Here is a 24,257-nt window from a genome sequence, read left to right on the forward strand (position 1 = left end):
GGCACTGATGGGCAGCACTGATGATGAGGTACAGACAGGTGTTACTGATGGGCACTGATTGGCACTGTTATGGACACTGGTTGGCACTTTGGGCACTGATGGGCGTTTCTGATGGGGCACTGACTGGTAGCTGATGGGCACTGATTGGCATTGTTGGTGGCACATCTGATGGGGCTGTGCTGGTAATCAATGTGCTGATCGGCTCTCCCTGCCAGCGTGAACCGAGGAATGCCTTTTACCGTCACTTCATGGTTCTTGCGATGATCAGCTGTGATTGGTCACAGCAGATCACATGGTAAGAAGCCTCCGTCAGAGACTCCTTACTACGATCGGAGATGTGGTGTATCAAACTGACACCCAGCACCACTGATCACCGCTCTGCGCGCCCCCCGTGCGTGCACGCTGCCATCTTATCCTGCTGGATGTGGTACGACGCCCAGTCAGGATAACGGACCACCGCCCGGCTGTCATTCTGATATTGACCGGGTGGGAAGTGGTTAAATGTATTTTCATAAAACGCAAGCAGTACAAGTACCTGAGTGTGACCCGGTAGCAGCCTCTCGCAGTCCCTGTACAGCAGAGCTCAGACAGAGAGGGGAAGCGGCACAATGAGCCAGTCAGTTGTCCTGCAATACTCATGTGCTAACAAGGAGCGTGCTGATAGGAGGAGTGAGCAGAGATGAACCCATCAGTCTGCTGCTTCCCCTTCCACTGGCTAGACGTGTGCCCTGCCGGAAAATTAGTTTGTTTTTGTTTTGTTTTTTGTTTTTTTCCATAAATTCGAAAATCAGAAAATCCGAAAAATTTGAAAGAATGAAAAAATAAAAAAAATTTGAAAATTCGAAAAATAATAACTATTAAATGATAGGTGTTGGAATTTCCTTTCAAATTTGGCTGTTAGTGAGAGTAACGAATACGAATTTATCCAAAGATACAAATTATCCGAAATAACGAACTAAAACAAATGGAACATAACGATCTAATAATAATAAATAATAATAATAAATAATAATAAATAATAAATAATAATAATAAATAATAATAATAAATAATAATAATAAATAATAATAATAAATAATAATAATAATAATAAATAATAATAATAATAAATAATAATAATAATAAATAATAATAATAAATAATAATAATAAATAATAATAATAAATAATAATAATAAATAATAATAAATAATAATAAATAATAATAATAAATAAAATGTTTTATTATTATTAATTCATTACGTTCCATTCGTTTGGATGCGGAATTCGTTATTTCGGATAAATTAGTATTCGTTATGTTCACTAACAGCCAAATTATTTCAGATTTTTGATTTTTCTGGTTTTTGAATTTTCGGATTTTCGTTCTCTTTTTTTTCAGATTTTTGAATTTCTGAATTTTCCAATTTCCGATTTCTGGATTTTTGAATTTCCGACATTTAGAATTTTCCAATTTCCGAATTTTCTAAAATATTGGGAAATATTCAGAATTTCAAAAATTCGTAATTTTGGATATTTCCGAATGAACAAATTTGTCGAAATTCGTTTAAAAAAAGAATTTGGAAGGAAACGAATCGCACATGTCACAGGCTGGGGGACGGACAAGGCGTGTAAGTGTTGACCTTAATTGCAGATGATGGGAAAAGTCAGGTATCCTTCTCTGCTAGGCAGGGCTGTGCTATGTGGCAGAGCTGTGTAAATCTCAGGTCTGGATGGACAGAAGTACACATTTGTTGTGTTTTGTTTCCCCGGAGTTGGTGATCTGTAATCTCGGTGATTACAGACATGTGATCCTGAATGTAAATAATGTGATCAGCGTGTTATAAAAGCCTTCTGTTGTTCTGTACTGGCCGTGTCTCCACATCACCAGATGGTGTCATTGTCTATGGGATCCAACTCTGCTCTGTAAATGGGAACCGCCAACTTCCACTTCTCGCTGTCCTTGTGTTTATCATTTCTATAGTGCTGACATATTCCATAGAGCAGTACTGGGAACACTGAACCGTTCCCATCACCCCCTCCCCCCCCCCCCATACACAGGACACCGGTGATATGGGAGTCGGGGTACATGTCCATGTGATTATGTATCGAGGAAAGAAAATTCTGTGAGAACATACAAACTCCATGTAGAGCGACATACAAACTCCATGTAGAGCGACATACAAACTCCATGTAGAGCGACATACAAACTCCATGTAGAGCGACATACAAACTCCATGTAGAGCGACATACAAACTCCATGAAGAGCGACATACAAACTCCATGAAGAGCGACATACAAACTCCATGTAGAGCGACATACAAACTCCATGTAGAGCGACATACAAACTCCATGAAGAGCGACATACAAACTCCATGTAGAGCGACATACAAACTCCATGTAGAGCGACATACAAACTCCATGAAGAGCGACATACAAACTCCATGTAGAGCGACATACAAACTCCATGTAGAGCGACATACAAACTCCATGTAGAGCGACATACAAACTCCATGTAGAGCGACATACAAACTCCATGTAGAGCGACATACAAACTCCATGAAGAGCGACATACAAACTCCATGAAGAGCGACATACAAACTCCATGTAGAGCGACATACAAACTCCATGTAGAGCGACATACAAACTCCATGAAGAGCGACATACAAACTCCATGTAGAGCGACATACAAACTCCATGTAGAGCGACATACAAACTCCATGAAGAGCGACATACAAACTCCATGAAGAGCGACATACAAACTCCATGAAGAGCGACATACAAACTCCATGAAGAGCGACATACAAACTCCATGTAGAGCGACATACAAACTCCATGTAAGGCGACATACAGACTCCATGTAAGGCGACATACAGACTATATGTAGAGAGCAACATACATACTCCATTCCTCCACTGAATACCAACAATGGGGCATGGTTTCTTCATTGAATACCAACAATGGGGCACCATTTCACCCCACTGAAATCAAAAATGGGACACCATTCCTCCATTGAATACCAACAATGGGGCATGGTTTCTCCATTAAATACCAACAATGGGGTACCTTTCCTTCATTGAATACCAACAATGGGACACCATTCCTCCATTGAATACCAACAATGGGGCATGGTTTCTCCATTAAATACCAACGATGGGGCACCTTTCCTCCATTGAATACCAACAATGGGGCACCTTTCCTCCATTGAATACCAACAATGGGGCATGGTTTCTTCATTAAATACCAACAATGGGGTACCTTTCCTTCATTGAATACCAACAATGGGGCACCATTTCACCCCACTGAAATCAAAAATGGGACACCATTCCTCCATTGAATACCAACAATGGGGCACCTTTCCTTCATTGAATACCAACAATGGGGCACCATTCCACCCCACTGAAATCAAAAATGGGACACCATTCCTCCATTGAATACCAACAATGGGGCATGGTTTCTCCATTAAATACCAACGATGGGGCACCTTTCCTCCATTGAATACCAACAATGGGGCACCTTTCCTCCATTGAATACCAACAATGGGGCATGGTTTCTTCATTAAATACCAACAATGGGGTACCTTTCCTTCATTGAATACCAACAATGGGGCACCATTTCACCCCACTGAAATCAAAAATGGGACACCATTCCTCCATTGAATACCAACAATGGGGCATGGTTTCTCCATTAAATACCAACGATGGGGCACCTTTCCTCCATTGAATACCAACAATGGGGCATGGTTTCTCCGTTAAATACCAACAATGGGGTACCTTTCCTTCATTGAATACCAACAATGGGGCACCATTCCACCCCAATGAAATCAAAAATGGGACACCATTCCTCCATTGAATACCAACAATGGGGCATGGTTTCTCCGTTAAATACCAACAATGGGGCACCTTTCCTCCATTGAATACCAACAATGGGGCATGGTTTCTCCGTTAAATACCAACAATGGGGCACCTTTCCTCCATTGAATACCAACAATGGGGCACCTTTCCTCCATTGAATACCAACAATGGGGCACCTTTCCTCCATTGAATACCAACAATGGGGCATGGTTTCTCCATTAAATACCAACAATGGGGTACCTTTCCTTCATTGAATACCAACAATGGGGCACCATTCCACCCCACTGAAATCAAAAATGGGACACCATTCCTCCATTGAATACCAACAATGGGGCATGGTTTCTCCATTAAATACCAACGATGGGGCACCTTTCCTCCATTGAATACCAACAATGGGGCATGGTTTCTCCGTTAAATACCAACAATGGGGCACCTTTCCTCCATTGAATACCAACAATGGGGTACCTTTCCTTCATTGAATACCAACAATGGGGCACCATTCCACCCCACTGAAATCAAAAATGGGACACCATTCCTCCATTGAATACCAACAATGGGGCATGGTTTCTCCATTAAATACCAACGATGGGGCACCTTTCCTCCATTGAATACCAACAATGGGGCACCTTTCCTCCATTGAATACCAACAATGGGGCACCTTTCCTCCATTGAATACCAACAATGGGGCATGGTTTCTTCATTAAATACCAACAATGGGGTACCTTTCCTTCATTGAATACCAACAATGGGGCACCATTTCACCCCACTGAAATCAAAAATGGGACACCATTCCTCCATTGAATACCAACAATGGGGCATGGTTTCTCCATTAAATACCAACGATGGGGCACCTTTCCTCCATTGAATACCAACAATGGGGCACCTTTCCTCCATTGAATACCAACAATGGGGCATGGTTTCTCCGTTAAATACCAACAATGGGGTACCTTTCCTTCATTGAATACCAACAATGGGGCACCATTCCACCCCAATGAAATCAAAAATGGGACACCATTCCTCCATTGAATACCAACAATGGGGCATGGTTTCTCCGTTAAATACCAACAATGGGGCACCTTTCCTCCATTGAATACCAACAATGGGGCATGGTTTCTCCATTAAATACCAACAATGGGGCACCTTTCCTCCATTGAATACCAACAATGGGGCACCTTTCCTCCATTGAATACCAACAATGGGGCACCTTTCCTCCATTGAATACCAACAATGGGGCACCTTTCCTCCATTGAATACCAACAATGGGGCATGGTTTCTCCGTTAAATACCAACAATGGGGTACCTTTCCTTCATTGAATACCAACAATGGGGCACCATTCCACCCCACTGAAATCAAAAATGGGACACCATTCCTCCATTGAATACCAACAATGGGGCACCTTTCCTTCATTGAATACCAACAATGGGGCACCATTCCACCCCACTGAAATCAAAAATGGGACACCATTCCTCCATTGAATACCAACAATGGGGCATGGTTTCTCCATTAAATACCAACGATGGGGCACCTTTCCTCCATTGAATACCAACAATGGGGCACCTTTCCTCCATTGAATACCAACAATGGGGCACCTTTCCTCCATTGAATACCAACAATGGGGCATGGTTTCTCCATTAAATACCAACAATGGGGTACCTTTCCTTCATTGAATACCAACAATGGGGCACCATTCCACCCCACTGAAATCAAAAATGGGACACCATTCCTCCATTGAATACCAACAATGGGGCATGGTTTCTCCATTAAATACCAACGATGGGGCACCTTTCCTCCATTGAATACCAACAATGGGGCACCATTCCACCCCACTGAAATCAAAAATGGGACACCATTCCTCCATTGAATACCAACAATGGGGCATGGTTTCTCCATTAAATACCAACGATGGGGCACCTTTCCTCCATTGAATACCAACAATGGGGCACCTTTCCTCCATTGAATACCAACAATGGGGCACCTTTCCTCCATTGAATACCAACAATGGGGCATGGTTTCTCCATTAAATACCAACAATGGGGTACCTTTCCTTCATTGAATACCAACAATGGGGCACCATTCCACCCCACTGAAATCAAAAATGGGACACCATTCCTCCATTGAATACCAACAATGGGGCATGGTTTCTCCATTAAATACCAACAATGGGGTACCTTTCCTTCATTGAATACCAACAATGGGGTACCTTTCCTTCATTGAATACCAACAATGGGGCACCATTCCACCCCACTGAAATCAAAAATGGGACACCATTCCTCCATTGAATACCAACAATGGGGCATGGTTTCTCCATTAAATACCAACGATGGGGCACCTTTCCTCCATTGAATACCAACAATGGGGCACCTTTCCTCCATTGAATACCAACAATGGGGCACCTTTCCTCCATTGAATACCAACAATGGGGCATGGTTTCTCCATTAAATACCAACAATGGGGTACCTTTCCTTCATTGAATACCAACAATGGGGCACCATTCCACCCCACTGAAATCAAAAATGGGACACCATTCCTCCATTGAATACCAACAATGGGGCATGGTTTCTCCATTAAATACCAACGATGGGGCACCTTTCCTCCATTGAATACCAACAATGGGGCACCTTTCCTCCATTGAATACCAACAATGGGGCACCTTTCCTCCATTGAATACCAACAATGGGGCATGGTTTCTCCGTTAAATACCAACAATGGGGTACCTTTCCTTCATTGAATACCAACAATGGGGCACCATTCCACCCCACTGAAATCAAAAATGGGACACCATTCCTCCATTGAATACCAACAATGGGGCATGGTTTCTCCATTAAATACCAACGATGGGGCACCTTTCCTCCATTGAATACCAACAATGGGGCACCTTTCCTCCATTGAATACCAACAATGGGGCACCTTTCCTCCATTGAATACCAACAATGGGGCATGGTTTCTCCATTAAATACCAACAATGGGGTACCTTTCCTTCATTGAATACCAACAATGGGGCACCATTCCACCCCACTGAAATCAAAAATGGGACACCATTCCTCCATTGAATACCAACAATGGGGCATGGTTTCTCCATTAAATACCAACAATGGGGTACCTTTCCTTCATTGAATACCAACAATGGGGCACCATTCCACCCCACTGAAATCAAAAATGGGACACCATTCCTCCATTGAATACCAACAATGGGGCATGGTTTCTCCATTAAATACCAACGATGGGGCACCTTTCCTCCATTGAATACCAACAATGGGGCACCTTTCCTCCATTGAATACCAACAATGGGGCACCTTTCCTCCATTGAATACCAACAATGGGGCATGGTTTCTCCGTTAAATACCAACAATGGGGTACCTTTCCTTCATTGAATACCAACAATGGGGCACCATTCCACCCCACTGAAATAAAAAATGGGACACCATTCCTCCATTGAATACCAACAATGGGGCATGGTTTCCCCAGTAAATACCAACGATGGGGCACCTTTCCTCCATTGAATACCAACAATGGGGCACCTTTCCTCCATTGAATACCAACAATGGGGCACCTTTCCTCCATTGAATACCAACAATGGGGCATGGTTTCTCCGTTAAATACCAACAATGGGGTACCTTTCCTTCATTGAATACCAACAATGGGGCACCATTCCACCCCACTGAAATCAAAAATGGGACACCATTCCTCCATTGAATACCAACAATGGGGCATGGTTTCTCCATTAAATACCAACGATGGGGCACCTTTCCTCCATTGAATACCAACAATGGGGCACCTTTCCTCCATTGAATGCCAACAATGGGGCACGGTTTCTCCATTAAATACCAACAATGGGGCACCTTTCCTCCATTAAATATCAAAAATGGGGCACCTTTCCTCCATTGAATACCAACAATGGGGCACGGTTTCTCCATTAAATACCAACAATGGGGTACCTTTCCTCCATTGAATACCAAAAATGGGGCATGGTTTCTCCATTAAATACCAACAATGGGGTACCTTTCCTCCATTGAATACCAACAATGGGGCACCATTCCACCCCACTGAAATCAACAATGGGACACCATTCCTCTGTTGAATACGAACAATGGGGCACTGTTTGAATACCAGCAATGGGGCACCATTTCTCCATTAAGTACCAACAATGGGGCACCATTCCTTCCACTGAAATTAACAATGGGGCACCATTCCTCCATCGCATACCAACCATGGGGCACTGTTCTTCTATTGAATACCAACGATTGGGGAACCATTCCTCCATTGCGTACAAACCATGGGGCCCTGTTCCTCCCACTAAAATCAATAATGGAGAATTTCTTACTCCCACAAATTCTGTTGCATTCTCCACTCCCACTGGCCACAGTCTCCCCCCCCCCCCCCCCCTCCACCAAAGCCTGAAGGACAGTAAACTGGCCCTGTGTTTAGAAAGTCGGGAAACCACTGCTATAAGGCATAAAACACAGCTCTGATTGGTTGACTTATGTGTTCTAACTTTAGACTTGTGCTACTGAGCTCTCTAAACAAAACAGGAGCGGAAAATATAGGAAAAGACATGAAAAGATGACTAAAGCTCCACCTGCTGGCTTATATGGAAACTGCAAAATATAAATATGCAATATTTCGAATATACCCAACTGGTAATAAAAATATGTTGAAAAAAATGGTATTGTATTTTTTTTTTTTTTAACCCTGTCTTCACTGCATCTGAGCACCACAAACCAAAAACACAAACAAGGTTTACAACAAGTTAATTTGATCTGCTTTCCTATCTATTTACTAATGTTAGCAGCATGAGGATTAAAAATAATCAATGCCGATTGGGAGAGTGAAGTTCCGCTTTAAATAAAGACAAACGCACAAACCCCACTCCATGTTCCCTTTAACGTCTATGAGTCTAGGTCTGTTATGTTACAGTGGCATTTGTCGCCACCTACAGGTTGTGCTTGTGTATTGCCGAAGTCATTGTGGTGTCTCAGATCTCTACATTAACTTGTGTTCCTTTTTTTTTTTTTTTTTTATCAGCTCATTCCACAAGTCTCCTCCTTGTCCTGGTTCACTACGGTGGTCCCCCTGGTACTGGTGCTAGCTGTATCTGCTGTGAAAGATGCCACGGATGACTATGTAAGAGGTTATAGTAGTGTGAAGTGTGTGGGACTGTATTGGGGTTGACGTATAGCTCCTACTTACAGGTTTAAAGTATAACTCCAACCAAAACTTTGTCTATTCTGGTTCTGGGTGGAGTTTTGGAACGGTTATGGCCTCTGCACGTTTTATATTAGTTCTGATGACCATTGCAACTGGGATAGAAAGTTATGGGAAATTTTACCTAAACGTTACTGCGCTCATCGGAAAAGGAGTGTGTGTGGTGGGTAGGAATCTCTGAATTGGGATGTGACATCCGCTGGGCCCTCTTCACTTTTTTGGAGATTTCCCTTTGACTTCCTGTTGTGTATCCAAGTCAGAAAGTGAAGGGAAATCTTTCCTATGAGGTGGGTGGGGCGTGGGGGTAGATGAATCTCTCAATGGGGACATGACTTCAGCTTTTGGAAGTTTTCCCAACTTCCCGTTTGGTAACTAGGAGAGAAAGTTAAAGGGAAACCCTCCTTTGAAGACACATGGGGACTCTACTATTGGTGGGATCTCTCTCACTTTTTTGGAGATTTCCCCCTGTTTCATAACTAAGTCAGGAAGTGAAGGGAAGTCCCTCTTTTGAGGACACAGTGCTGGGGAGGGAATCTCTTAAGGGAGACATGACTTCTGGTGGATCTTCCAACTTTTTTGGGGGTTTCCCCCTGACTTCCTGTTGTGTATCCAAGTCAAAAAGTGAAGGGAAATCTTTCCTATGAGGTCACAGTGGGATGGGTGGGGCGTGGGGGGAGATTAATCTCTCAATGGGGACATGACTTCAGCTTTTGGAGGGTTTTCCCAACTTCCCGTTTGGTAACTAGGACAGAAAGTTAAAGGGAAACCCTCCTTTGAAGACAGATGGGCACTCTACTATTGGTGGGATCTCTCTCACTTTTTTTGAGATTTCCCCCTGTTTCGTAACTAAGTCAGGAAGTGAAGGGAATTCCCTGTTTTGAGGACACAGTTCTGGGGAGGGAATCTTTTGACGAAGACGTGACTTATGGTGGATGTTCTCACTTTTTTGGAGATTTCCTCCAACTTCCTGTTGTGTATTTAGATCAAGCATTGAAGAGAAATATCTCCTATGAGACCACAGTGGAGATTGAGGTACCCCAATGAAGGACATAGCTTCCAGTGGTATCCCCTCCCATTTTGGAGATTTCCCTTTGACTTTCTGTTGTGTATCCAGGTCAGAAAGTGAGGGGAAATCTTTCCTAGGAGGCCACAGTGGGGTGGGTGGGGTTGAATCCCTCCATGGATGCACGACTTCCAGTGGAATCTCCCTCAAATGTAAGACATTTCCCTCAACTTCCTGATTCATAACTAAGTCAAGAAGAGAAAGTAAATCCCATTGAGGACACAGTGCTGGGGAGGGAATCTCTTAACGGACACATGACTTCTGGTGGATGTTCTCACTTTTTTGGAGATTTCCTCCAACTTCCTGTTGTGTATTTAGATCAAGAAGTGAAGAGAAATATCTTCTATGAGACCACAGTGGAGATTGAAGTACCCCAATGAAGGACATAGCTTCCAGTGGTATCCCCTCCCTTTTTGTAGATTTCCCTTTGACTTCCTGTTGTGTATCCAGGTCAGAAAGTGAGGGGAAATCTTTCCTAGGAGGCCACAGTGGGGTGGGTGGGGGTAGAATCAGTCGATGGATGCACAACTTCTGGTGGAATCTCTCTCAAATTTAAGAGATTTCCCTCAACGTCCTGTTTCATAACTAAGTCAAGAAGAGAAGGTAAATCCCATTGAGAACACAGTGGTGGGGAGGGAATCTCTTAACGGACACATGACTTATGGTGGATGTTCTCACTTTTTTGGAGATTTCCTCCAACTTCCTGTTGTGTATTTAGATCAAGAATTTAAGAGAAATATCTCCTATGAGACCACAGTGGAGATTGAGGTACCCCAATGAAGGACATAGCTTCCAGTGGTATCCCCTCCCATTTTGGAGATTTCCCTTTGACTTTCTGTTGTGTATCCAGGTCAGAAAGTGAGGGGAAATCTTTCCTAGGAGGCCACAGTGGGGTGGGTGGGGTTGAATCCCTCCATGGATGCACGACTTCCAGTGGAATCTCCCTCAAATGTAAGAAATTTCCCTCAACTTCCTGATTCATAACTAAGTCAAGAAGAGAAAGTAAATCCCATTGAGGACACAGTGCTGGGGAGGGAATCTCTTAACGGACACATGACTTATGGTGGATGTTCTCACTTTTTTGGAGATTTCCTCCAACTTCCTGTTGTGTATTTAGATCAAGAATTTAAGAGAAATATCTCCTATGAGACCACAGTGGAGATTGAGGTACCCCAATGAAGGACATAACTTCCAGTGGTATCCCCTCCCTTTTTCGGAGATTTCCCTCTGACTTCCTGTTTATCCAGATCAGGAAGTGAATGGAAATTCTTTAAAATTATAAATTTTTAATTCATTTAGAGCTCTTTATTCTATAAAAAATATCCTGCTTTTTATATTCAATCGGCATTATTTTTTTCTGATCTCTGGAGATATTGTCAGGCCTAATACTCAATGATTTAGCTAATTTATAAACCAAGTTGAACTCGTGTCCATGTAAAACTTAGCATTTTATAAATTTCTTTTTTTTTTTTTGCAGTATCGGCACAAAAGTGACAATCAGGTCAACAATCGCACAGTTCAGGTGCTTAGCAAAGGAAGGTAAGTGACTGTAGGTTGTCCAATCTACACTGCATTGGGCAATCCTTCTTTACCAAATATCATACCAAAATCTGTGCAGACCTGTGAGCTCTGAGTTGTCATTGCGTCTTCAACTGAGTTGTCATTGTGTCTTCTGTTGAGATGTCATTGAGTCTTCAGTTGAGTTGTCATTGTGTCCTCAGTTGGGATGTCATTGCATCTTCAGTTGAGTTGTCATTGCGTCTTTTGTTGAGTTGTCATTGTGTCTTCTGTTGAGTTGCGTTTGCATCTTCTGTTGAGTTGTCATTGTGTCTTCAGTTGAGTTGTCATTGTGTCTTCTGTTGAGTTGTCATTGTGTCTTCTGTTGAGTTGCGTTTGCATCTTCTGTTGAGTTGTCATTGTGTCTTCAGTTGAGTTGTCATTGTGTCTTCTGTTGAGTTGTCATTGTGTCTTCTGTTGAGTTGTCATTGTGTCTTGTCATTGCGGGTTGAAAAGGTCAAGGAAGGCTGGTGTAGAGCAACTATTCCCAGCCACCAGATCATGGCCCACTGGTGGGCTGTGGCCTCCCTTCATCTGGGCCTACAGCTAGCTGCAGATCCCTTAACCTTCCAAATGCCTCTCAGCTCCCATAGTGCCCCCCTCCCCAAATCTCCCATAGTGATTCCCAATCCCCTAGAGAGCCCTCAGCCTGCAGTAGGGCCTCCAGGCCTTTTTATTGCCCCCAACCTCCAACAGTGTTCAACAGTCCCACCAACCTCCCACAGCATCATCCCTAGAAGGCCACCAAATCTGCTGCAGAATTCCCTAACCCACTCCACAACCTCCATCTCCCCCACAATGCCTCCCCGCTCCGATAGTACCATAAACCTCCCATAGTGGTCCCCAGGCCCCCTGAGAGCCCTCATCCTACACAGTGCTGCCAACCTTCTACAGTGTCTCCACAGCCTGCCGCAGAGCCTCCAGCCCACCATAGTGCCCCCAACCTCCAATAGTGTCCATCAGTGCCCTCCTAACCTCCCACAGTGCTCCCAGCCTTCTGCAGAGCCTTTAGACCTTCATAGTGCCCCCAACCTCTAATGGTATCCAACAGTGCGCCCCAACCTCCTAAAGTGCCCCTCGACCCAACCTGCCACAGAGCCTCCAGCCCTTCATAGTGTCTCTAAAATTCAACAGTGTCCCATAGTGCCCCCTCAAACTCCCACAGAGCTCCCCCAGTCCCCTCCAGAAACCCCACACCCTACAGGGCCACGCTGCAGAATCACCTAACCCCTTCTACAACTGCCACCCCCCCCACAAGGCTCAGCTGAAGTCAACTCCTACAGGTTGGACGCCCCTACAAAAGACTCAACCTGTGAGTCCTTGTAGCAGTCCTTATTGTCTTCTATCAGATGTTACTTAGAGCACCCTCCTCCATTCTCACGTCCCGGGTTTCTGTTCCTCCAACAGGTTCAGCAACGAGAAATGGATGAACGTTCAGGTGGGCGACATCATCAAATTAGAGAACAACAACTTTGTGACGGTGAGCTGCTTGTCTGTACCCTGCCATGGGACCATTCTGACGGCTACATTGGAATGACAATGATCTCAGGCCAGCAGGGGCAGAGCGTTGTTGGCCATTTATCAATAAGAGAGTTTAAAAAATCAGCAGAGCGATTCTTCCTGTGAAACTGCATGTACATGCGTTCTGTGTGAATAAGGGGCTATTTTCTCTCCAGGCTAAATATTTTACATTCATACAGAATAGCGTGGATCAGGAAAGTACTGCATTATGGCCACTAGGTGTCGCTAACAACCATAGCAGATAAATATATACTTCCTATGATCACCACCTCCATCTAGTTGCCAACATGCAGTATTTTCCTAATTTTCACAATTCTACGAATGAAAAACATTCGACCTGGAGAGAAAATAGCCTAGTAACCTTTGCTTTTTGCCCAAATTTAAACAGAACAAATGTACTTGCAGTTGCACAAAAAGAATAGCTCTGCTAATATTTTCACAACTATACCGCTGAGGGATACTCTTTATTTGCTAAATTTTTGCAGTCCCTGAATTCATTCCTGCAATGGGCTGGGATATATTCTTTCACAATTTTTTAGTGCCCAGCTCTCCCAGGAGGCAGCAGTAAGGCAGAGTAACATCATCAATGCCCCCCCCCCCCCCCCCCAGGATTAAGGTTTCCTTTTCCTTTTTTTTGTTAGATCCTTTTTAAAGCATTATTCACTGTTAATTTTGTTTATGGTGGGGGGTAGTGGACCTTCCATTTTTAGCAAGAGCATGCTGATAGGAGGAGAGAGCCGAGTGACAGAAGGATGAGAAAAAGAGATCAGAATGCTGCTTCTCCTTTCACTGTCCAATCACAGGCTGGGGAAAGGATAAAACCCCGTAAATGGTACTGAACTGCAGGAGAGAAAAATCTGGTTTCCTGTATTGCCGAACAAGGCTGTACTGTGTGGCAGAGCTGTGTAAATATCTAACTTGGATGGACAGAAATCTAAAATCTTTTGGCAGATAAAAAAAAAGCTCATTTATCTGTGTATTAACTGTTTGCCCAGAATTGAGATTCAGAGTATCATTTAGGGGGGGCATATTTATATAAAAAAAAAAAAACACGAAGCAATTCACCTAGTGAAAGTGCACATACATTCGTTCTGTGTGAATGGGGAAAAAATGTACTGGTTGAATGTTTTTCATTGATTTTTAAAATGGAAAATATCAAATGTATCCACTAGATGGCGCTAAGTATCTTAGCAATTTCCCAATACGTAGCGCCATCTAGTGGCCAGATGTGACATTTTCTGTTTTAAATCAATGAAAAAGAATCAACCTGCACAGGAAATAGCCCAATAACATTCGATTTTTGCCCCACTTGCACGGAATGGATGTACATGCACTTTCACTTGGCCAATTGCTATGTACATTTTTTTTTTTTTATAAATACAACCCTTAAACTTTTACACTGTCCACAACAATGACTTTATATCACATGACCATCCTAATATCAATAGACAATAATCACATGTTACTAAAATGACCAAACGATACTTTTATTGATGCAGGATATGAAAACCCTTATTCATTCTAAATTCTAGCATGCTCCCTTTTAGAATATCTTTCTTTTATGTGTTTCTTGACTATTTTCCTTTAAATATAATTCTAATATCATGTGGAGATGGACTTAGAGCAATTTCTTTTTATCAAAGTCGGTTGTGATGCCAGCATGCTGTACAGCATCTCAATGCTCTCTTGTTTTCAGGCAGATCTGCTTTTACTGTCCAGCAGCGAACCCAACAGCCTGGTGTACATTGAGACCGCTGAGCTTGATGGGTAAGTGCAGAGCCCCCTACTAACTCATCTACCTGAAAGAGTGGTCTCTGCTCCCTGTGTATTATGTCATATCCCCCTCAGTGCAGCGCCAACATTAGAACAGTTTGGCTGACAGGGGCGAAAATCCCCTCCCACCCCCAAAATCCACACTAGAACTTTTTTCGAGAATGCAGCCTACTGGCTATCTAGCTGACCAGGAAGGGTGGGAACAAGCAAATGCCCCTTCCTGAACCATGCCAGATCACATAACTTGAACATTGAGAAAGGATCCCCCCCGGCGAAGCACTCTGTCCTTATGTTAATGAGAACAAGGGCCTCTTCCCCACAACCTTGGCTCAGTGGTTGTGGAGATCAGAGGGCGAGAGGAGGTAAAACACTGGAACCTTAAGGAGGCCCCCCTGATAAAGCAATCTTTTTCCCACTTTGATGAAGACAAGGGCCTATTCCCCATAACCCTAGCCCAGTGGTTGTGAGGGTCTGCAGTCGGAGGGCTTAGTGGAAAAGGAGGTAAGGCCCTGGAACCTTAGGGAGGTCCCCCCTGCTGAAGCACCCTGTCCCCAAGTTGATAAGGACTAGGGCCTCTTCCCCAAAATTCTGGCCCAGTGGTTTATGGGGTTCTGCAGGTGGAGGGCTTAGAGGAAAAGGAGGTAAGACCCTGGAACCTTAAGGAGGCCCCCCCTGATGAAGCACACTATTTCTATGTTGATGAGGACAAGGAACTCTTCCCCACAACCCTGGCCTAGTGATTATGGGGGTCTGCAGCCAAAGGGCTTAGAGGAGAAGGAGTTAAAACCCTGGAACCTTAGGGAGGCCCCTCCTGATGAAGCACTCCATTCCCATGTTGATGGGGAGCAAGGGCCTCTTCCCCACAACCCTGGCTCAGTGGTTGTGGGGATCTGAGGGCGAGAGGAGGTAATACCCTGGAACCTTAAGGTGGGCCCCTCGATAAAGCAATCTTTTTCCCACTTTGATGAGGACAAAGGCCTTTTCCCTATAACCCTGGCCCAGTGATTGTGAGGGCCTGCGGTCGGAGGGCTTAGTGGAAAAGGAGGTAAAACCCTAGAATCTTAAGGAGGCCCCACCTGATGAAGCACTCTATTCCCATGTTGATGAGGACAAGAACCTGTGGGTGAAGGGCTTAAAGGAAAAGAAGATAAAACCCTGGAACCCTGAAGTGGAAATAACACTTATCTGATTCCCTCCCCCCCCCTCGGGTGCCACATTAGGAAACCTGTCCCCACTTCCATCGGACCTCGCCACAGCGAGGTATGTCACAAATTCGGCCCCGTTCTCCTCTCCCTGCGGCCGGGCCAGTAACACAGCGCAGCGCGCTTCACGCATGCACAGCAGGGATCCGGCCCATGAAGCCTTACCGGCAATGGCGGCGGCAACACCCTATTCCCATGTTGATGAGGACAAGGGCCTCTTCCCCACAAACCCTCTCCCAGTGATTGAGATGGGCTGCGGACAGGGGGCATAGCAAAATCTGAAAGCCCCCTTTAACCATAAGGGGCCCCCTAGATACCATCCTTCCTTTGTGAAAGAGTAAGTGGTACATATTTCCTCTACTTATTTCCAAAAAAATGTAAATAGTAAATAAAATCACACATCAAACAAAAGGGGTGGGATCTCCCTCAGGTGGTGTCATTGATCAAACATGGACACAACCATATTTGGTCAAGGATGTCACTGGAAATCCAGTCTCATACCAGCCAAGGAGCTAGAATTTTCAGAAGAGAGATTTTTTTTTTTTTACGGAGTAGCAAAGGGTTCAAACCCCTATCAGGTTAAATTTTGCTGTCTGTGTCCTGCTGAGTCTTGGAACCACAACAGAAAGTAGAAGTAAAGGGTATTCCCATCATAGACAGTGGTCACCACAATAACATTTCCCATCACTTTCTGTTCATGATACAATGGTCGCCAGAAGGGTGAATCTCCTCGACGGGGGATACAGACAGTAACACACACCCAAAAGGGAGTCTTTTTTCTTTTGTATCCCCCCAAAAAAAATCCCCCAAAAAAGTTTGCATTAACATACCAGGCCTCAAGGCTTAGCCATTGCTCTTGCCCAGACTCAATTTTTGGTCACTTTCATCTGTATGCACTCAGGATGTGGGTCTTCTGGCCTACCCCAAAATCTAGGGGGAGGAGATGTGGCCCTTGGGTTCTTTCCTACCCTGCCTTGGGGGGGGGGGGGGTCTCTCTTTGGGAGAACCCAGTACTCGATCGGTTTTGGCCGATCATCAGAAGCGGTGTCCGCCTGACCATTTGGCTAGGTGGACCTGGGTGTGCCCTATCCCCGTTAGGAGTCTTGCACTCCAGGAGGTCAAGGAAGTAAGGGGACCATTTGACACACCCTAAGTACACTTTTTGGTACACTTTGGTGTTTTTGCACACTGCACCATGAGTTCAGAAATAAAAAATGAACATATATTTTAATTGTGGTAACAGCTTGATGATTTAGGACCCCAGTCTCTCACATTCATGGAAAAGCTTCTCACTTCATGCACTTTTCTTTCAGGGAAACCAACCTCAAGGTGAAGCAGGCACTGACCATATCGGCAGACATGGGGGAGGACCTGAACCAGTTGTCACAATTCGATGGTATGCTTGGTACACATCATTTATGATGCTAATGAATGTTTCATACTTTTTTAAGCCAAAAGGTTAAAATTTAGCCGGCTAGCCTTAAAGAGAACCCGTTATATTACCCATCCAGGACAGACAGGGTCTCTTGTAAGTGCAACTCTCCATCTGTTGATATTCACCTTCACCATGTTCCTTCTCCGATCTATTGTCCTATTAGAGGCCTCAGGTAAATAGCCATTTCTGGGCATGGAGAAGCATGTGGCTTCCTCCCAGGATGTGGTGCATGGACCTGACATGCTTGTCCCCCAGCCATGAACACATGAAGAGGAAAAAGTTAACGTTGTGAAAGGTCCAGCACTATCCTACACAGTGCTTACTCAGGGTATGGCTTTGGCAGAAGATTGGGGTGGTGAGGGAGATGAGTATCAGTGAATGGGGATTGAAAGGCCAAAGCAACCAAAATCTATTTAACCTTCTCTAAACTGGACTTTCACCAGTAGAATTTTGTATGAACATTTTGGTTCAATTTATTAATGGTTAGCGGGGTCAAATTGACCTTCGCTTTGGCCGTAGAACATTAGAAGAACGAGAAATTCTAACCATGAATGTGGTTTTCCTTTCAGAACAATCACACATTAAACCTGTTTAACACGTTTAGGATTCCATTTAGGTACCAGGCCCGGATTACATTTTTACAGTTTTTCGAACTAAGTTGACTTTCTGATGACAAGACAGAACGTTCTGATGAACAATTTTTCAGAATTTCTGTACGAATGTCCAACCATGTATGGCTTTACGGGAAAAGAAACTTGTTTACAGAGCTCAACAGCTCAATCTGGAATGTATGCACATAACTGAATGAGTCAGAGCCGTGGCTCTACCCCCCTCCCTCATTTTTTCTTCTATGTACAGTTGGCTCTATATGAAATTACAGCTAAAGACAGAGTGTGTGAAGGCAAACAGCTCCTGGTGCACTTTTTGCTTAGGTGACCCATAGTGCTCTGGTGTGCACTCTGTATTGAACCAAAATTAGTTAAGCAATATAAAGTCTTAAACCTCATACACACGGTACGATTGTTGGCAAGAGATTGTCTGTTGACAGACTGTTGTCCTAAAATCTTACTGTTAGTACGCTCCTTTTGGCAATTCTTGTCCAACTTTCTGCCAACAAATGTTGGATGACAAGCTAGTAAATTTTCGGCGGACACCGGTTTGACGTCAGATTTTCGTATGATCAGTACACAAATCCCTCACACAAAAGTCGAAAGTACAAACACGCATGCTCAGAATCAATGCTCACCAAACACGACATTAGCAGAAGGTGCCCAAAGGGTGGCACTCAAGAGATGAAATTCCTCGTAGTACGTCACTACGTGTTTGTGGCACGACAATTGTGTAACGTTAGTATGCGAGACAAGATCCTGGCACACCCCCTTTTGACAAAAATCAGACGTTCGGTTGGCAAACAATCGTACCGTGTGTACGAGGCTTTCAAACCAATCATGGAGGCTCATCCTCATCTGTAGGCGTTACCTAGGGTGGTCTGTGTGTAATAATAGTCTGCCGAGGAACGTCCACTTCTAAGCCCTTGTACACACGGCCGGACATTCCGACGGAAAATGTCCAATCGGACCGTGTTGTCGGATAATCCGACCGTGTGTGGGCTCCATCGGACTGTTTCCGTCGGAATATCCGACCAACAAAATTTTAGAGCAGGGCTATAAAATTTTCCGACAACATGATCCGATCGTGTGTAGAGAATTCCGATCGGACAAAGTGCCACGCATGCTCAGATCAAATTCCTAGACCAAAGCTATTGGCTACTAGCCTGAACGTAGTCCCGTCGTAACGAAATAACGTCATCACGTTCTGAACGATCAGATTGTCCGACAACTTTGTCCAACTGTGTGTATGCAACAGTTTCGGACAAAATCCGTCGGACAAAATCCGTTGCACAAAATCCAACGGATTTGGTTGTCATAATGTCCGACCGTGTGTACAAGGGCCTAGACTGACATCCAGCCATCATTTTCATATTTGCGTAACTTCTGAAATCCCAAGTGGGAGGATGGCACCACTCTCGAGTTAAGGAAGAACTCCGGGCAACACTTCTATTTTCCAAAGCAGTGGGGCTGTGCCCACACTGCAAGGGTTAACTGTCTGTTTTTGTCTAGGGGATTGCAAAATGGAGATATACTTACCTAATCCACTGCTCCTGCCCCCCTCCCCCCCACCCTACACGCTAGCAGTCTTGTGAATGGACTGTTAGTGACGTCATTACGCTCATGGACTGCACTGGACATGAGCATAGTAGGAACAGTCCACCAATTGGACATGGGGGAGTGTTTTTTTTTTCCAGAGAATCAAAGGATCGGGTAATTATAGCTTTTCCTTGCGCCCCTGGACAGCCTCCTGATTGGACAATGAAACAGCAGCAACACTCTCCTCCTTTCAGCATGTTCCTCGTCGGTCTGATTAGCTTCTACTGTTTCCCCTCCCGTTCCCAAGGCTGCTGTGCTAGGAATGACAGGAAGCTGCTGAAACAAGGACAGGATCAGGTACTTTTGTTAGCTGGATGTAACAATGCATTTAAATTTGTCTTCTCCCGGAGTTCAGCTTTCTATTAAAATTTTCCGAATTCTCTTTAAAATGCAAGATAATTCTGTAGGACTTTTCTTCCATCTCTGTAGGTGAAATCGCGTGCGAGGCTCCCAATAACCGATTGGACACTTTCACAGGAACTCTGACCTATCAGGGGGAGAAATACTCTCTGGACAATGGCAAGATCCTGCTACGTGGCTGCACCATCAGGAACACAGAGTGGTGCTTTGGCATGGTCATCTTCGCAGGTCAGTTTTCTATGTCCTCTATTAGAGCCGGGAGCAAGTAAAGGTCCAATTCTCTGAACGTGAGTAACCAGTACTCCATCCTTTTATCATTTCACAGGGCCAGACACCAAGCTGATGCAGAACAGCGGACGCACCACCCTAAAGAGAACCAGTATCGACCGTCTCATGAATGTTTTGGTCCTATGGGTAGGTGTCATGGGTGCACAAGCATTTGGAAATAGGAACTTTTGCCTTCACCGAGATAAGGGTTGGGCTCATAGAAAGCAGTTAAAGCAGGACCAAATCCACCAATTTATTGGTTTTCCAAAACCGTTATAGTCACGGCTTGCCGGGAATGATAACTGTCACAGCTGGTCTTGCTCTCAACCAAACTGTCAAGTCTTTAAATGACTTGTTTAATAACTGATCACATGGGCAGCACCATCACAACTGTAGGCTAAAAAGGCATCTTCCTTGCTTCAAAGGATAGGAGAGTTTATTTCTGCTTGAAAGTGGTTGAAAACCCTTCTATATACCCAGTTAAGTGACTGGCCTCAGATGATACACAGAGCTGAAACATATCCTCCAACATAAGTTGTACCTGTTTATCTACAGCAGTCTTTCTCTTACATCCAAAGTACTGAATTTATACAGGATCTCTCAGCTCTAAAAAGCAAGCAGGGGACAAAGCTGAAGTTACATCAGTAAGGAGAGCTCTTAGGTCTGGGACCCCCCCCCCCCCTTTTCACACAGCACATAGAGAACAGAGCTGAGGCTGTCAATCACAGGCTGTGCCCTCCTGTTACCACTGTTCTCTTGGTGTCAGGAATACTCCACAGAAGTGACTCATGCTAATAGCAGAGGAAGGAGGCAGCAGACATAAATTACACTTAGTGCTGTGGGTTGAGACAAGCACACACACTATAGAGGGATATGCTTTGTTCATATTTCATGTCTGAGGTTTACAACCACTTTGAGGAACCAAAGGCAAATTTCTCATGTACATGTCTGTGAAGGTTCTCACATGTCCATGTCTTGGTTTGGCTGGTAGTAGTAGTCACATTCAACTGGAGTTCTGTAATGTTGAAGGCATTTCATAGCTTCTCCAACCCATGTCTTCAGTTCTAATGAGTGTCGGAAAGAGAACCCCACACATAGCACTGACACCTTAATCCAATCACCATGGAATGTGTCAAGGCAGATGCTGATTGTCAGCTTGGAGAACAGGATAGAAGGTGTAAACGTTGTGGAACTACCTTGTTTTATTTATGGGTGCAGAAACACTTGGAAATAGGAACTTTTGCCTTCACCGTGACATGGTTGGGCCCATAGAGAGCAGTTCAGGAACCAAAGGGGTATTTTTTCACTTGTAAATATCTGTGAAGGTTCTCATATATCCAGGTCATGGTATAGTTAGTAGTAGTCAGTCATATTCAACTAGACTTGTTCTGAAATGTTGAAGACATTCCGTTGCTTCTCCAAGCCACTTCTTCAGTTCCAGTGAGTGTTGGGAGACAACCCAACCCAATCACCATTGAATGTGTCAAGGCAGATGTTGATTGTCCAAGAACAAGATGGGAGGTGTGGAAGCTATGGAGCCACCTTGTTCTAGTTACACCATCCCATCCTTGGTGTCACAAAGTCTGCAGAGCAGGGGTGGACTGACAACTCATGGGGCCCCCGGGCAATAGGAGATTATGGGGCCCCCGGGCAATAGGAGATTATGGGGCCCTCAGGCAATCGGAGATTATGGGGCTACACAGTATACACACACACACACACACACACACACACAGTATACAATCACACAGTATACACAGACATGTTTCTATTGGCTGAGAAGGTACTGGAGAGGTGGGGCAGCTATAATCTCTGGATTTTTAGACCAAAAGGATGTCGGTAAGGGACATTTCAGAGACAGATGTAAAAAAAAACACACATTTTTACATACTGTCCCTGGTTTTACTGAGGCTGACAACCCTGATGGGGCCCCCTAGTGGCATGGGGCCCTCCGACAGTGCCCAAGTGGCCCAATGGTCAGTCCGCCCCTGCTGCAGAGATGTTAATCCTTCAATTTACATGGCTAAACGTGTGAATTATTATCAGATACCAGCATAGCGATGATAAAGTGTTCCCTCTTTAGGGTGCAAATCCTCTTTCCTACAGCGCCGTCTCGTTATAAGGGTTTAGAAAGATCTCTGTAAATTCACTAGTTATTACCACGTCTATGTCACTTCTCATGTTTTTTTTGGGATCAACCCTGTAAAATAAAAGATTTTTTTGGAGTGTAAAAACGTACAACTGCTACCAGAGTTGGATTTACCATCAGGCAGAGTAGACACCAGAGGCAAATAGAGGGCTTTTCCCAGTAAAGTTTATGGCCGCACGTTTTTTCCCTTCATCAGTAGGAATAGTCATCTCATTTACCCATTATAAAAATATTCTTGGCCAGGAAGCAAGGAAATGTCCAGTGTAAAAGAGCTGATATTGGCAGTGTGGGGGGTTGCCTAATGCCGCGTACACACGATCAGACTATCCGGCGGACTTGGTCATGTGTCAATTGACCTCCTTCGCTTATCCCGTCTACCTGGAGCCACGTTCAAAATGAACAGACTTTTCTCTGTGTGTGGGCAAGTCCGTTCATTTCAAAAGTTCGGCGGACTCCAGCCATAGTCCGGCGGTTTGTCCGCCGGACCTAGTCTGCCGGAAAAGTCCGGTCGTGTGTGGGCAGGTCCGCTCGTTCGGAAAGTCTGCAAAGTCTGGCGGTTTGTACGCCGGACTAAGCCCACCGGATAGTCTGATCGTGTGTACGCGGCATTAGGGTGCCAAAACTTGTGTGCCTTTATGATCCAGTGCTAAAAAATAGCTGGTAGTAGTTGGTCACATTACAATTGGACTTGTTAAGTAATGTTGAATACATTTCGTAGTGTCTCTAAGCCACTTCTTTAGTTCCAATGAGGCTTCGGTAGATACCTGAAAAATACTTTGGCATCTGTTCTGATTATCTTTGAATGACCACAGTTGCCATTAGTGGTTATACTGAATTGTACGAAATACTGTCCTAGCCCAATGTTTACCAAGCAATGCGTGTTTTGAAGGTATCTCCACCTACGTACACACAGGTGGGGTAATGAGTGTCTCAGCATTTAGCTACCCATGTAGATATCCACAAAAGATGACCTGCTGGTGGAGGGCTTTGATTTGGGAAACTCTGTCCTGGCTCAAGAAATAAAGATCCTTCAATGTGACTTTCCATTTCTTGGCAGATCTTTGTTTTCTTGGCTGTCATGTGCATCATCTTGGCTATCGGCAATGGGATTTGGGAATCCAAGCAAGGCTATTACTTTCAGGTGTATCTCCCATGGCCAGAAGGCACTACCAATGCAGCATTCTCAGGGTTCCTAATGTTCTGGTCGTATGTCATTATCTTGAATACCGTGGTGCCCATCTCACTCTACGTAAGGTAAGACCAGTGCTGGAACTGTTATGGTTGTAGGTAGACTTAGATGGGGCTCTGAGGTTGAAAGGAGCTCAGAAGATGACTGTCTACTGACAGAGACTCCTGTATTATGATGTCCTGTATTGTCCTCATCCATTCTAAAGTTATTTGGTGTGAACTCGTTCATGTACTTAGAAGCATAACGCCTTTGAGAAATAGTAGAGATGTACACAATGGAAACATTTCCCTAATTTTGGATTTCTAATTTGTTTTATTCTATTATTTTACGTTATTATATTTTCTATTCTGTTTTATTCAATTCTTCTATATTCTATTATATTCCCTTATTTTATATTCTATACTTTTTTTATTCAATTTTTTATGTTTGGTCTTATTCTATTCTTTTATATTCTACTGTGTTCTTTTTTGTTCTATTATTTTATATTTTATTCCTTTATTTT

The 24,257-nt window shown here is 44.1% G+C and overlaps 1 protein-coding gene across 2 annotated transcripts in view; it reads left to right on the top strand.

Moving 5' to 3' along the window:
• Positions 1-24,257, top strand: part of LOC143941152 (phospholipid-transporting ATPase ID-like) — a 176,982-nt gene that overhangs the window by 118,046 nt on the left and 34,679 nt on the right. For both annotated transcript variants that reach the window (XM_077463177.1, XM_077463178.1), the window contains exons 5-12: positions 8,853-8,951; positions 11,573-11,634; positions 13,060-13,132; positions 14,870-14,940; positions 17,462-17,544; positions 20,220-20,378; positions 20,476-20,564; positions 23,624-23,820. In XM_077463177.1, coding sequence (XP_077319303.1) covers positions 8,853-8,951; positions 11,573-11,634; positions 13,060-13,132; positions 14,870-14,940; positions 17,462-17,544; positions 20,220-20,378; positions 20,476-20,564; positions 23,624-23,820 — 833 coding nt within the window. The remainder of the gene's footprint in view (positions 1-8,852; positions 8,952-11,572; positions 11,635-13,059; positions 13,133-14,869; positions 14,941-17,461; positions 17,545-20,219; positions 20,379-20,475; positions 20,565-23,623; positions 23,821-24,257) is intronic.

The sequence above is a fragment of the Lithobates pipiens genome, unplaced genomic scaffold (assembly GCF_037356315.1).
Source record: "Lithobates pipiens isolate NorthernLeopardFrog02 unplaced genomic scaffold, aLitPip1_a1.2 Scaffold_3, whole genome shotgun sequence".
Taxonomy (NCBI): Eukaryota; Metazoa; Chordata; class Amphibia; order Anura; family Ranidae; genus Lithobates; species Lithobates pipiens.